The following is a 15,093-nucleotide window of genomic DNA, read 5'->3' on the forward strand; positions in this document are numbered from 1 at the left end:
TGGATGTTGATGTGGGTGTAGAACATCGCGGTAACTTACCCTATGGTTGACTGGATCTGGCAGGTAATGCTGTCACTTGTAAATACATGCCGGACCTTGTGCAAATATTTTGGTTCCTCGTCGGATGGGACTAGGATATCTTGTAAAGTATCGTCTCAGATACTCTACTCAAGGTCACACCAATGAAAGACTTAACAAACATCTGGGGTTTTTTGTGTTGTACATTTACTTTAGAATTTTTTGGTGTTTTTTTATGAGTGGCGGTTGCTATGGCAAGCCGAGACATGTTTATTTTTTTTCACAAACGTATGTTGGTCATCACTGATTTTCAGCGATCCATTCAGATAATTTTCGCCTTTTTTGCTCAGAATCTGTTTCATTGAATAATCAAGACTGGTTATTCTCTGGCATTGACGTTTTGTGTTAAGTGGTTTTATAGATCATGCCTGAGTCACTACTCCCTTGTTTGTCTGTAGTCTTCAGGGGGATATTCCTAGATTGCCAACATGTTCATCAGTTTGCCCTCTTCTTGAACACTTGGTGAGTGAGTGGGCTGACATGTGGTGATATTTCTGAAATACTGTTCAAAGCAATGTAAAATCCACTCAGTCATTCACTGCAACTCTCCGTGCAGAGTTGTGTCCCCTAGATGTGCCAGAATCTGCTGGCAGTGGGTTCAAATCCAGATTCACTCTTTTAGATCTTTTGTTTGTCAGCACATTAGATGTGCTTGTGGGTTTCACCAAAGTGGAAGACACTCTGACCTCCACCACTTTTGTCTTTCCTCCCGAACTGACAAGCTCTAATATTCCGCTACCGTGATGTTGACCCAGTATTCACTCGCTCACTCCTTTACAGGGGCGGTCGGGTAGCCTAGTGGTTAAAGCGTTCGCTTGTCACGCCGAAGACCCGGGTTCGATTCCGTACATGGGTACAATGTGTGAAGCCCATTTCTGGTGTCCCCGCCGTGATATGGCTGGAATATTGCTAAAAGCTGCGTAAAACCATACTCACTCACTCACTCCTTTACAGAGTTTGGTTGGAGGTTTCCTGATGTTCAAGTGTGTTCACTTACCTATTGATGGTTGTTTGTTTGCTTTCAGTCTCAGAGTCCATCCGAGCTCAACTTCAGTCTCGACACCAACAAGGCACAGAGAGAACTCATCTCCCAGCTGGAGGCCAAAAACAGGTAGGCCCATTATCAGTGCAATCTCATTAAAATCAGATCTTAGTTCTTGCTACCGCTAAACAAAGATCTGAGGACATCCCATTACGGGTCACGTCAGACCGACCTTGCGCGAACTTTGACCAACCAATGGAATGACCAATCAGAAGGCACCTTTCTCGTGCTTTACGGCACTAATTTCAAATTGGCGACTACGCTTCGAAACATATCTTGACAAATTTCGATTACAAATTTGAAACCTAAACAAAAGAACATTCTGGAATGGATAATAGATGGTCTAGATTGTATGGATTCAGTCGTTAAACCCGTAACTATCGTTCGGAAAACCCTGTGTTAAAGTTTTCGAGGTTGTATGATTAGAAATCACATTCCGACTGTCACTTTCATGATCTGGTAAGCGACGCTCTGATTGGTTCGGATGAAAGGTTGTTCTGACGTGACCCCTAATGGGATGTCTTCAGATCTTTGTTTAGCGATAGCGAGGACTAAGGTCTGATTTTAATGAGATTGATTATCAGTGTATTCAGGTGTCAGTGTCCGAAAGAGACATCAGCCTATAGGCCCAAGACGGACATATTTGTTCTCGGGCTGATAGTTTTAAGTTTCAGCAGTTTCTAATACCCTATTCGACGTAATAAGTGCCCAGGGCGCTCTCAAAATTAGAAATAGGGGGCTCTTATTAGAATATTATTTTGGTGAAAAAAAACAGAGTTGAAAGATAAATTTCATGGTTTATGCTGACAGCCTGAATTGTTTATATACGACAGATATATTTTTTCAGAATTTAATTGCCCATAATTAAGGGTGCATATAACACATGAGTGCATATTATACACAAATAAATAAGTCTTGTGTACATTGATCAATCGGAAGGGGTGCTAATTGGGATTGTTCACTAGCCAATATATGAGCAATTATTCCTCTGGGCGCTTATTAGAGCGGGGCGCTTATTACATTGAATACGGTAAGCTATAAACATGGTAAGTGAATCATAACTCAAAGATTGCTGTGTGAAACCAGGTCAATCTTCAAAGTACTCCGCTCGTTAACGAGCCTTATAAATCTTTGTTGTTGAACAAAACATCAACAATATTCATATAAGTATATTTTTCGAACAAAGTCAGCTTGTCCGTCACTATCAGGGTTTCCCCTTGTCAATTTTAGTGCAAGGAAATAACAATTTGCCTTGCTTCAAGGTTAAATATTTATTTTGAGCTACTTAGTCTTGAAATATTTTTAAAAAGGAGAAATTCGTGACTGGACTTTGTGTGAATGATGTGTAGATCTCACTAAGTTACTGCAAACATGATGTCATGTTGAAGGAATTGAAACCAGGTAATTTTCATATGTTCTTTTATTTGTTGAAAGTTGGGACTGACAAAAATTAGTGTGGACTGGTAATTTTTAGAGTTGCCAGTCAACCAGCGGGAACACTGAGTTAACTCTTTAAACACCACAGGCCGGTGTACCGACCACACTCTAGCCACGTCGAAATGTCATATAGTTTCATGAACCTACCACTCACTCATATCATTCATGTATTGAATCTATCTATCACTTTTCACAAACTCTGAAAATACGTATTTCATTTCAATTTATCACATTTTATCAATTTATTTATAATTATTGACTTTTCCCCGCACATTTAGTGGGCAGCTCTATAAGGAAATCATAAAATTGCCAATAATCACCATCATTATAAATGTGTTTGCTTAAAAAAAATTCATCAAAATCAAACGTTATTAAGGTATAAACTCTCGTATTTATAAACAGTAGGGTTATCAAATGGTGTGTGACATGTAGTCGCAAAGATGTTTTACAAGCTGATATGTTCCTTGACAAATCTAGGCTTCATCTATTACCACGGAGCCTTTTCCACTGGGCCTACAGCTTTTCCACTGGGCCTACAGTTTTCCACTGGGCCTACAGCTTTTCCACTGGGCCTACAGTTTTTCCACTGGGCCTTCTTTTTTTCCACTGGGCCTACAGTTTTTCCGCTGGGTCTTCAGTTTTTTTCCACTGGGCCTACAGTTTTCCACTGGGCCTACAGTTTTCCACTGGGCCTTCATTTTTTCACTGGGCCTACAGTTTTTCCACTGGGCCTACAGTTTTTCCACTGGGCCTACAGTTTTTCCACTGGGCCTACAGTTTTTCCACTGGGCCTTCAGTTTTTCCACTGGGCCTACAGTTTTTCCACTGGGACTACAGCTTTTCCACTGGGCCTACAGTTTTTCCACTGGGCCTTCAGTTTTTCCGCTGGGCCTACAGTTTTTCCGCTGGGCCTACAGCTTTTCCACTGGGACTACAGTTTTTCCACTGGGCCTACAGTTTTTCCACTGGGCCTACAGCTTTTCCACTGGGCCTACAGCTTTTGACATGTGCTGGCCCTTAAGGCTCTCAGTGTACTCTGCTGAGTTTCAGACACTGATAGGTGTGGATTTTTTATCGTTTTAATTATCAGATGGCAATTGTTGTTCCCCTGCCTGGCATATTATGCACGAATAAATAAGTCTTGTGTACATTGATCAATCGGAGGAGTTGCTAATTGGGATTGTTCACTAGCTAATATATTAGCAAATATCGCCTTGGGCGCTTATTAGAGTGGGGGGCTTATTACGTCGAATATGGTAAATGATTCCTTCGCAGCTGAACTGAGTTATCTACACTAAATATTTATGGGAGAGATGAAAACCCCGCTAAACCTGAATTAAATGGTCTATTAATCATGGGAGAATGCTTTCTTGTTTCAGAAGCCACATTCATCAGACTCACAGTAAAATACCTAAAAAACACACACTTTCCACTGGCGTTTTCAACATGTAATCACTAAATATTTATGGAAGCGCACTTGCAAGTGAAGAACTTAAGTCTGGGCCTAATTGCGGTGTGTTTAAAGGTTATTGTACCATGTTCAATTGAGGCAATTACTCCGGCTAAGCATTTGTTTCAAAGAGAGTGGTTCTTGTTTTTCGACTGTATTTATATCTTTATGGACAACTCTGCCTGTGGTTGCTGTCCCAGCCTTAATGGCTCTGTAAAGGGAACACAGTCTGTATCTATGAGGTGATAGTCTTGTTTTCAGTGCTTGTCTCTCTTCTTTAGGACCCGTGAAGATCTGGGATGGAATAGGTCTTCAGCAACCCATGCTTGCCTTAAAAGGCGACTATGCTTGTCATAAGAGACGACTAACAGGGTCGGATGGTCAGGCTCGCTGACTTTGTTGAAGCATGTCATCGATCCCAATTGCGTGGAACGTTGCTCATGACATCACTCACTGGATTGTCTGGTCCAGACTCGATCATTTACAGACCGCCGCCATATAGATGGAATATTGCTGAGTGTGGCGTAAAACAACAAACCAAACCAACCAAACCAAAACCTCTTCTTTAGTTGCATTCCAAGAACACAATTCTTAATTTTGGGGGCACAGGCTGGGTAGAATTGTGAGTTTGAATCCAGATCTGTTGTGATGATGCTTGTGGTCTTTACTAATGTGTGGCTGTTGGAATTACATAGTGTTTAACATCTGCACCGATCTCTTTTAATCAGATCTTTGTTCTTGCTACCATTGACAGACATCTAAGGACGTCAGAACAACCTTTCATCTGAAAAATCAGAGCTCTGCTTACCAGATCAGGAAAATGACATTAGGAATGTGTTTTTAATGATGCAACCTCAAAAAGGTTAACAGAAGGTATTCCAAAAGACAGTTAAGGGCTGTACGACTGAATCCGGCAATGCATAGCCTGTGGAAAGTACTGCCATACAATCTTGGCCATCTGTTAGACATTCCAGAATGCTTGTCTTCCCATGGGGGTGTGAGGGCAGAACAGGCCCCAGTACCCATGCTTGTCTTCCCATGGGGGTGTCAGTACAGAACAGGCCCCAGTACCCATGCTTGTCTTCCCATGGGGGTGTGAGGGCAGAACAGGCCCCAGTACCCATGCTTGTCTTCCCATGGGGGTGTCAGTACAGAACAGGCCCCAGTACCCATGCTTGTCTTCCAATGGGGGTGTGAGGGCAGAACAGGCCCCAGTACCCATGCTTGTCTTCCCATGGGGGTGTCAGTACAGAACAGGCCCCAGTACCCATGCTTGTCTTCCCATGGGGGTGTGAGGGCAGAACAGGCCCCAGTACCCATGCTTGTCTTCCCATGGGGGTGTGAGGGCAGAACAGGCCCCAGTACCCATGCTTGTCTTCCAATGGGGGTGTGAGGGCAGAACAGGCCCCAGTACCCATGCTTGTCTTCCCATGGGGGTGTCACTACAGAACAGGCCCCAGTACCCATGCTTGTCTTCCAATGGGGGTGTGAGGGCAGAACAGGCCCCAGTACCCATGCTTGTCTTCCCATGGGGGTGTGAGGGCAGAACAGGCCCCAGTACCCATGCTTGTCTTCCCATGGGGATGTGAGGGCAGAACCGGCCCCAGTACCCATGCTTGTCTTCCCATGGGGGTGTGAGGGCAGAACAGGCCCCAGTACCCATGCTTGTCTTCCCATGGGGGTGTGAGGGCAGAACAGGCCCCAGTACCCATGCTTGTCTTCCAATGGGGGTGTCAGTACAGAACAGGCCCCAGTACCCATGCTTGTCTTCCAATGGGGGTGTGAGGGCAGAACAGGCCCCAGTACCCATGCTTGTCTTCCCATGGGGATGTGAGGGCAGAACAGGCCCCAGTACCCATGCTTGTCTTCCCATGGGGGTGTGAGGGCAGAACAGGCCCCAGTACCCATGCTTGTCTTCCCATGGGGGTGTGAGGGCAGAACAGGCCCCAGTACCCATGCTTGTCTTCCCATGGGAATGTGAGGGCAGAACAGGCCCCAGTACCCATGCTTGTCTTCCCATGGGGGTGTGAGGGCAGAACAGGCCCCAGTACCCATGCTTGTCTTCCCATGGGGGTGTGAGGGCAGAACAGGCCCCAGTACCCATGCTTGTCTTCCCTCATAATATTTGTTGGCCACCATGAAGTTACTGAAATATTGCTGCCTGTGGTTCGAAATATATGATCTGTACCCACTGGTAGAATGAGAACAAGTCATGGCATTGTATACAGCCTCTCACATATCTCGCTTTTGTCTAGGAACACCGACTTACTGAGTGTCTTATGAGAATCCAATATTGACAAAATGAGTTTACATGAATTCACTAACATTAACAAAATGATTTTGAAAATAAGTTTTCATGTTATTATTTCAACCTAACCCACCAAACAAGTTCATTAAGCTGCTATAGATATCTGTAATCAGATCTAGTCGTGGGCAGAAAGGACTGGTCTGATTGGCTCATAGGCTGCTGACATCCACACCCACATTAGCGGAAGCTTGATCCATTTGATGAGTTGGTTTGAAAGAAAGAAGTTGCAAGAAGCATATCATGTTTGCACGACACAAATTCTATTTTTTTTGTTGCTCAAAGGAGTTGCACAGATTAATGAAATGACAGATCGGCGGTTTGAGGTGAGGGACTTAGGCAAGGTAGTGGCCGTTGCTCATCTCGATTCACGTCCTCTGTTGCACTACAAAGCTAAGGAAATCACATTATTTGCCTTGGAAGAGATCTAATTTTGGCGCGGCCATCTTGCCGAATAACATGGCTGAAATAGCCGGGCAGTTAATCTTCTGATTGTGAGACGAGGAAGTGAAATTAGATTGGAATAATTCGGCTGCATTTGCATATACCTTCGTGAGGCTCACTGCTTGAAGATTTGAACCCTTGTGTGTGTGAAAGCGAGGATAAATATGATTTCCTTGAGAGAAATCAGTCAGTCACCCCATGGGCGCTGATTGTTGGGACATTGTCGATGTCTAAAGCTGGACAAGTTTCTGTTAACTACATATTGAATAAAGCCGTAATGGTATTGTTAGGAAACCAGAGTGCCATGCTACTACTTTTGAAAACAATTGCATTCACATTGATCTTTGACTGCTTCCGTGGTCTAGAGTAGAGTAGAGTGTCCGCCCGGAGAGCGGAAGGTCCGAGGTTCGATCCCCGGCTGCGCCATACCAAAAGATGTTAAAAGATGGTACTTGTCTGGCGCTCGGCATTAAGGGGCTAAAACAAGGACTGGCTGGCTCAGAGTCAGCATACTGTGTCTGAGTGGGGTATTCATGTGAAACTGCGGCATGGTATCTCAGTGGGCTAGCACTATAAATCGACATCAGTCCAAACTAGTACAAGCAGCCACAAACACACACACGTGCATGCACGTCACTATATAAGTGCAATAATCTTGGATGCGACGTTAAACCCCATTTCACATCACCCATTATTTATGACCGCTTCATTGGCGCCCCACTTTCTCAAATTTGAGCAACATAAGTCTCAGTACCCTGCCATGGTACAAGTTTGTGAGAAATAGAGTGACAAATCCCTGTCGACTGTATGATTCCGACTTTATCATGAGCATGTGTTTATGAATCACTATCAAATAGTAATGGATACCAGGTTCTCGCAAAAAGGTAAGCATATCCAGCTCCACCAGTGGCACCCATCACAAACACATGCAAATGAAAGTCAATTGTTCACCTGAAAAAACATCGGAACATATGGTCCAAATAGGGAATTGCATCGGACATCATTTTTGTTAAATCAAATTTGGAGATGTCCTCCACATGTCTACCATGAACATTTTTTTAAAGCTTTACTGAGGCCTTGAATGTTGCTAAGGAAGACATTCCTGTTGCACTGAATAATATAAACTTTTACAAACTTGTTTAACCTGACAATTTCATGTCTTTTGCCACCAATTTACCTGACATCTGTGCCATTAGTGCCATAGGAAACAGTTTTTAATTTAGCTCACTGACTGTCATGCAATCTTAACTAATCTTTCGTTTCTCTAACACAAGAAGTACTTCTTTCAGTTCTGGACCCGTGAAGATCCGGGGTAGAATAAGTCTTCAGCAACCCATGCTTTCCGTAAAAGGCGACTATGCTTGTCGTAAAAGGCGACTAACGGGATCGGGTGGTCAGGCTCGCTGACTTGTTTGATGCATGTCATCAATCCAAATTGCGTGGATTGATGCTAATGATATTAATCACTGGATTGTCTGGTCCAGACTCGATTATTTACAGACCGCAGTCATTTAGCTGGCATATTGCTGAGTGCAGACAGTACAGACAGTAAAGACAGTAAAGACAGTAAAGACAGCACCATGTTCTGTTTCCAATTGGACCAGTTGAAAGTTTTAGTTTAATTTTCCTCTTAAAGCTTGTCCGTGTCCTCTCCAGCAGACTGAAAGTAGCTCATTACATGAAGAAGGATGTGGCCACACTGGCCAAGGACAGCGTTGTTGTCAGGAGCACCTGTGTGGACAAGCCTGTGGCTGGCAGGTGATGGCATGTTAGGAATGGCTTATGGACAATTGTGTAGAGACAATCACTTGTGTCGTGTTGAATCAATATGTCTCAGCAAGGAGCTGATGCAGATGCCTCATGGAGCTCACCTTCTAACCGAGTCCGTATTTAAAAAAGAAAATATTTGCCAATTAGGAACGTTTCAAATCGATGCATTAATGTACTGAAAATAATGACCCTCCCCTCATGCTTGTCTTTTTGCTGGATGACCCTCCCTACTTGTACATTTTTTATGAACCTCCAGGAAAAGACAAAATGCAAAAGCACTTTATATTTTATTATAATGTCGATTTTTTTTCATGACCTCCCAAATTTGAGTATTGTTTGTTATGACCTTCCCAAGAGATTGTCATATTTTTTGGTGACACACTGCTGATTCCCTCTGACCTACTCACCCCAATAATAAATGGCCGGTTTCGTAATCAAATCTGTTTCGGTATTTTGCGGACCATTTGGAGAGTGGTGTGACTTGGCCAACTTTTCTGGTTGGTCGTTTAGACAGAATGTTTATCACCTGCTGATTTTTTTCCAGACAGGAAAAATAGTGGAAAAAGTAACTTTGAAATTTTACACAGACCAGCACTGGGACCAGTTGAGGCACCTGCCTACTGTGGTATGGCAGAGTAATTGTAACAGAGTAAGAAGGTTCTGCTTCCGAGGAGTTTCAGCAGCTGTGAGCATGCTATGGAATGTCATGAGAAAGGCCAAATACCAACAACCTTTGAGACTCACATTAGGAATAAAGTGGAGAATGATGTATGCTGTCCAGAAATATATGCAATCTTCTGATTCCCAATAGAAAAAAAGATTAATGTTTCTTGTCATAATTGCTAAAATGTAATTGAAGTTACTATGGAAACCTATCCTCCATGGTAGATCGCTGGACGCACCCACAATGGGTGACCCATGAGTTAACTGGAAGACGATTGGCTCCATCTGCGACACGGATGCATCCTTCAAGCTAAATTGACTCACGGAAACAAAACATGGCAGCTCGTATATTTTGTGCTTCCTGTATTATGGGTCGGACATTTTTTGTGTGTGAATATATGAAGTGCATTGCATTGATATACAAGATGCTGTGCGTTGATGTTTGCAAGAAGATGTCAGTTCCCTCTTTCATCCCTCGTTAGTATATTTAATGGAATTCTCTACCTGTAAATCTTGCTGTATGAGGCAGCTCTCTACCTGTAAATCTGTCTGTATGAGGCAGCTCGCTACCTGTAAATCTGCCTGTATGAGGCAACTCTCTATTTGTAAATCTGTCTGTACGCGGCAACTCTCTATCTGTAAATCTACCTGTACGTGGCAACTCTCTATCTGTAAATCTGGCTGTACGAGATAACTCTACCTGTAAATCTGGCTGTACTTGGCAACTCTCTACCTGTAAATCTGGCTGTATATAGCAACTCTCTACCTTTAAATCTGGCTGTACGCAATAACTCTACCTGTAAATCTGCCTTACGAGATAACTCTTTGCCCTTAAATCTGGCTGTATGAGATAAATCTCTACCTGTAAATCTGACTCTACGTGGCAACTCTCTACCTGTAAATCTGGCTGTACATGGCAACTCTGGACCTGTAAATCTTGCTGTATGAGATTACTTTCTACCTGTAAATCTGTCTGTTTGAGGCAATTCTACCTGTAAATCTGGCTGTTCGAGGCAACTCTCTACCTGATAATCTGCCTGTATGCAATAACTCTCTATCTGTAAATCTGTCTGCATGAGGCAACTCTCTACCTGTAAATCTGCCTGTATATATGAGATAACTTTCTACCCGTAAATCTGTCTGCACGAGGCACATCTACCTGTAAATCTGGCTTTATGAGGCAGATCTGATTAAGTCCCTGAACTTGCTGACAAACTACCAGCTGAAAGCTGCAGCTTGTATCTCAAGATCATTACCATTAATTGGTACGGAAACCGCGCCTGAGGGTTGTGAGTTTGAACAACAATGAAATAATCAAGACTGGCATTGATGTTGCCATCTATTCCTGGGCTGGAGTTTGTCTTTAGGTTGTGTTAGATCTTCAGACCATCGTCCTCAAAGAAGCCATTGTTTGACATCCTGAAGCCAGTCCAGATGAACCAATGGCTGATATCCTTGTCAGAAAGAATTCCATTTATAAGTCGGCCTTTCTGCTGAACTCGTCCGTGCAGGGCCGCGTGGGCAGCAAGTTGATCCTATTTTGGGATAATTGTATTAGAGTCGGAGTCTTTATTAAGTGAGTGTTTGATCAGATGAGAAGTAAGCTTGATACTGCTGGCAACATTTATGAGCCAAACTTCTGCAGCTGCTAATGCTGTTTCTATGTGGGATGGTTATGTCTTCTTCCCTTGATTGTATCATTGCGTGTGCTCGGACTGAGCACACCTGGGAAGTAGGGTGGCACCATGGGTACATATTCGTTTGAGCCTTTGTAACAAGGATTTGATTCCCACAGTTTGTAATAACCATCTCTTGATCATTCAGGTAATGAGTGAATGAGTGAGTTAAATTTCCATAATCATGATTCAAATCCATGAAATGCAGATCCAGGCGCTCCCAAGGGATGCAACTCTGTACATACTACCAGGCCCCTCTACACAAAATGTTATTATGAAACTAAAAATTACATTTCAATCTAATGCAGTGTTTTCCTATGAGAGCCTCGTGCCATTTTGATGATTAGTTGCAGGGAAGATGGTTCGAAGAACACAGTCTCATGAAAAATGTAGGAACGTCAAATTGTTTCGTTCATACTCTTATGAATGTCAATTTTGCAGTCATGTGACCGACCTCTCGTCCAGTGAAAAAGCTTTGTATCGTTTACACTTTAGATTAAAACATTATTTGTATTTCAATACCCTCAAAAGTCCTGGGCAGGTCTGGTAGCCTAGTGGTTAAAGTGTTCGCTCGTCACGCTGAAGACCCGGTTCGATACCCCTCAAGGGTACAATGTGTGAAGCCCATTTCTGGTGTCCCCTGCCGTGATATTGCTGGAATATTGCTAAATGCGGCGTAAAACCTCTCTCAATCACTCACTCACTCACTTGCTGGAATATTGCTAAATGTGGCATAAAACCATACTCACTCATTCACTCACGCACTCACTCACTCACTCACTCACTCACTCACTCACTCACTCACTCACTCACTCACTCACTCACTCACTCACTCAAAAGTCCTGTTTATGTACTGACCAGTGTCCAGTACCTCAAGGTTCTGCTGGACAAGATGTGGAGTGGTGCCACAAGCTCAGAACATGCACAGTGGTTCCATGTAATTGATCCAAGAATGACCAAGCTGTATTAACGCTTTCAGACGGAATTTGATTCATCCAATTTCCTGCTTTTCTTTCAATTATTTTTACATGTTTCATAATTATCATACGATCAATATCTAATTCCTGGTCATTCCCAGGGACAGGTTGTTGTTTTTCAGGGATTGTGAAAATGTTTAATTCTGAATTATTTCTGTGTCAAACCAAAACAAAAAACCTTATACAAAAGATTTTATGTTAATGGGTGTTTGCTGGTTGGCATTCAGAGTATTGAATAATTTTATGATAGGTATTTCGAAATACCGTATTCGACGTAATAAGCGCCCGTGGCGATATTTGCTAATATATTGGCTAGTGAACAATTCCAATTCCTTCCGATTGATCAATGTACACAAGACATATTTATTCGTGCATAATACGCACTCATGTGTTATATGCACCCTCAATTATGGGCAATTAAATTCTGGAAAAATATATGTGTCATGTATAATACGCACAGACTTTTCTTTTGTATCATTTCAGGCTGTCAGCATAAACCACGAAATTTACAATCTTTCAACTCTGTTTTTTTTCACCAAAATTTTATTCTAATAAGAGCCCCCTATTTCTAATTTTGACAGCGAGCAGAGTATGCTTGATAACTACCTTGCAGATTCACACCAGAAACATAGGGAAATAATTCACTGTGTTTGTATTAACACCTAATCAATAGTATTTGATATTTAAAATACCCTTTTTTAGTGATTTAATGTTTTGTTTATTATTTTCGGGTGCAGTGCTACATATTTACGAAAGATGTAATTAAAGCACATCCAATTTGCGACAGTTAGAATTGCGCTGTGACACAAAGATATGCCGGTTGACATTCTGGATAACTGTTCTTTCAAAAGTCTTCATCTGCTTCGAAACATTTTATGCATCTTCCTGAGGCAAGCGTGTCCAATAGCCTATATCAAAGCCTAGTTTCTTCCCTTGCCACACAACCCGTGAAGATCAGGGGTAGAATAGGTCTTCAGCAACCCATGCTTGCCAAAGATCTGGGGTAGAATAGGTCTTCAGCAACCCATGCTTGCCATAAAAGGTGACTATGCTTGTCGTAAGAGGCAACTAACGGGATCGGGTGGTCAGACTCACTGACTTGGTTGATGCATGTCGTCGTATCCCAGTGGATCGATGTTCATGATGTCGATCAGTGGATTGTCTTGTCCAGACTCAATTATTTACAGACCGCCATCATATAGCTGGAATATTGCTGAGTGCGGCATTGAACAACAAATAACCAAACCAAACCAAAACCCTTGCCACATCAAGGCCACTTTTCTTGGCTTGACCCTGGCACCAGCTTGCGTAGATCACGAGTTGTGCCCCTTGTAATGAAATTGCGATATCCAATCAGATCACTATTCTTTTCTCGTATAGCTTCACAAAGATGGCGACTACCGTAGGTGATGACCTTCTCCATCAGATAATGAAAACATTTGCGATTTTATCCCTAACACACAGGTAGTCGTTGGGGGTTTAAAAGATGAAAAAGATATATTCGTGTCAACAAAGACAGACAGTGGTAAAACACTTTCACACGAAGGTGTATCAGTCTTTGATGTTGATTTTGTGATATGTTCTCTGATTAGACTATCGATATCTGTGATAGTCCAATCATATTTAGACACAGGAAAGTGGACTTGATGTGGCAAAGGTGGAAACAAGACTTTGATAAAAAGGGTAGTGCACTCTCTTGCCTCGGGAAGATGCATTTTGTGATGCCCCAAAATTCTATTAAATAATACTTAATCAAGACATAAAGAAAAAATGGTTCAAGACATCGAAATTTCAAATAATTTGATAATGTCACATTTAATTTGATATATTTAAGATTTCAAGCCTCATTATCTGGGAGATTGTATTTTAAATTTAATATTCTTTTTTTTTATGCCAATATTAAATGTAATAGGAATATTAAATGCTGTAACAACTCAGTTAGTGGATATCCTTGGCTGACAAAGTGTCGCCATGATCAAGATTCGCGTGAAGAAGGGATATTATCAAGTTACGCCATTGCAATCTAATTTGTGTCATAAAAAGGCTACCGGAGGCAGATATTAAATGAATATTGTATCCTAATTATAATGGTGAAGACACATGACCATTGAGCTGTCAGGCATGTCGCTCACTCAGCACCCAGACTACATAAGCTCAGTCTTGATCAATGCTGGCAATAATCAAATGAGCTTTCCATGTGATTTTCCAGTCAGGTTATTTGGCCACCAGGGTGTTTTGTGAATATCTAATTACGATTGAAATCTCTTGTAGTTAATATTTCATGAAGTTTCGATAATTCATTTGCACATTACAATGCGATGTATCGCTGGTTTTAGAGTGTCATTTCCTGATGGCCGCTTCACTGTAATGCTTTGTAAACATGACCTTCTGGCAGTTGGCAACAAGGCCGCTATGATACATGGCTTTGTAAACATGACCTTCTGGCAGTTGGCAACAAGGCCGCTATACTGCATGGCTTTGTAAACATGACCTTCTGGCAGTTGGCAACAAGGCCGCTATGATACATGGCGTTGTAAACATGACCTTCTGGCAGTTGGCAACAAGGCCGCTATACTGCATGACTTTGTAAACATGACCTTCTGGCAGTTGGCAACAAGGACGCTATTCTGCATGGCTTTGTAAACATGACCTTCTGGCAGTTGGCAACAAGGCTGCTATATTACATGGCTTTGTAAACATGACCTTCTGGCAGTTGGCAACAAGGCCGCTATACTGCATGACTTTGTAAACACGACCTTCTGGCAGTTGGCAACCAGGCCGCTATACTACATGACTTTGTATACATGACCTTCTGGCAGTTGGCAACAAGGCCGCTACTCACATGGTTTGTGTCATAGCAGGATACTAAAAGTTTTGTTTTGTTTTGTCAAATATGTTTGTGGTAGGGGGTAGTTCACACCAGTTGTTTGTGGGAGGGGTCCTTGGTTCAGACCAATTGTTTGTCGGAGGTTGTTTGTGTTTGTGGTTCAGACCAGCCAAATGTGGAAGGAATTCTTGGTTCTGATAGGTTGTGTGGGATGGTGTCAACCCTCCCCACCTAGCCAACTGTTTGTGGAAGTAGCCCTTGTTGCCGAAGATGTCTGGCATGCTTGCACCTGAAACAAATTAGCTTGACACATAGTGGATCTCAGAGTTTGCAATTCCGAACAGTATTTGAATGTCTCACCCAAAGTCTGAAAAAAAAACATCTGGCGAGTTCATGTTGACACTCATGTTCTCTCTTCGGTGTC

General features: G+C 42.4%; 1 protein-coding gene across 4 annotated transcripts in view; it reads left to right on the top strand.

The window, feature by feature from the left end:
- The window catches only part of LOC124149401 (dystrobrevin beta-like), a 188,816-nt gene that overhangs the window by 150,038 nt on the left and 23,685 nt on the right, over nucleotides 1-15,093 (top strand). For all 4 annotated transcript variants that reach the window (XM_048400013.1, XM_048400014.1, XM_048400012.1 and 1 more), the window contains exon 12: nucleotides 1,104-1,189. In XM_048400013.1, coding sequence (XP_048255970.1) covers nucleotides 1,104-1,189 — 86 coding nt within the window. The remainder of the gene's footprint in view (nucleotides 1-1,103; nucleotides 1,190-15,093) is intronic.

This window comes from Haliotis rufescens, unplaced genomic scaffold (genome assembly GCF_023055435.1).
Source record: "Haliotis rufescens isolate VD_foot unplaced genomic scaffold, xgHalRufe1.0.p SCAF_2, whole genome shotgun sequence".
In the NCBI taxonomy this organism is placed as follows: domain Eukaryota; kingdom Metazoa; phylum Mollusca; class Gastropoda; order Lepetellida; family Haliotidae; genus Haliotis; species Haliotis rufescens.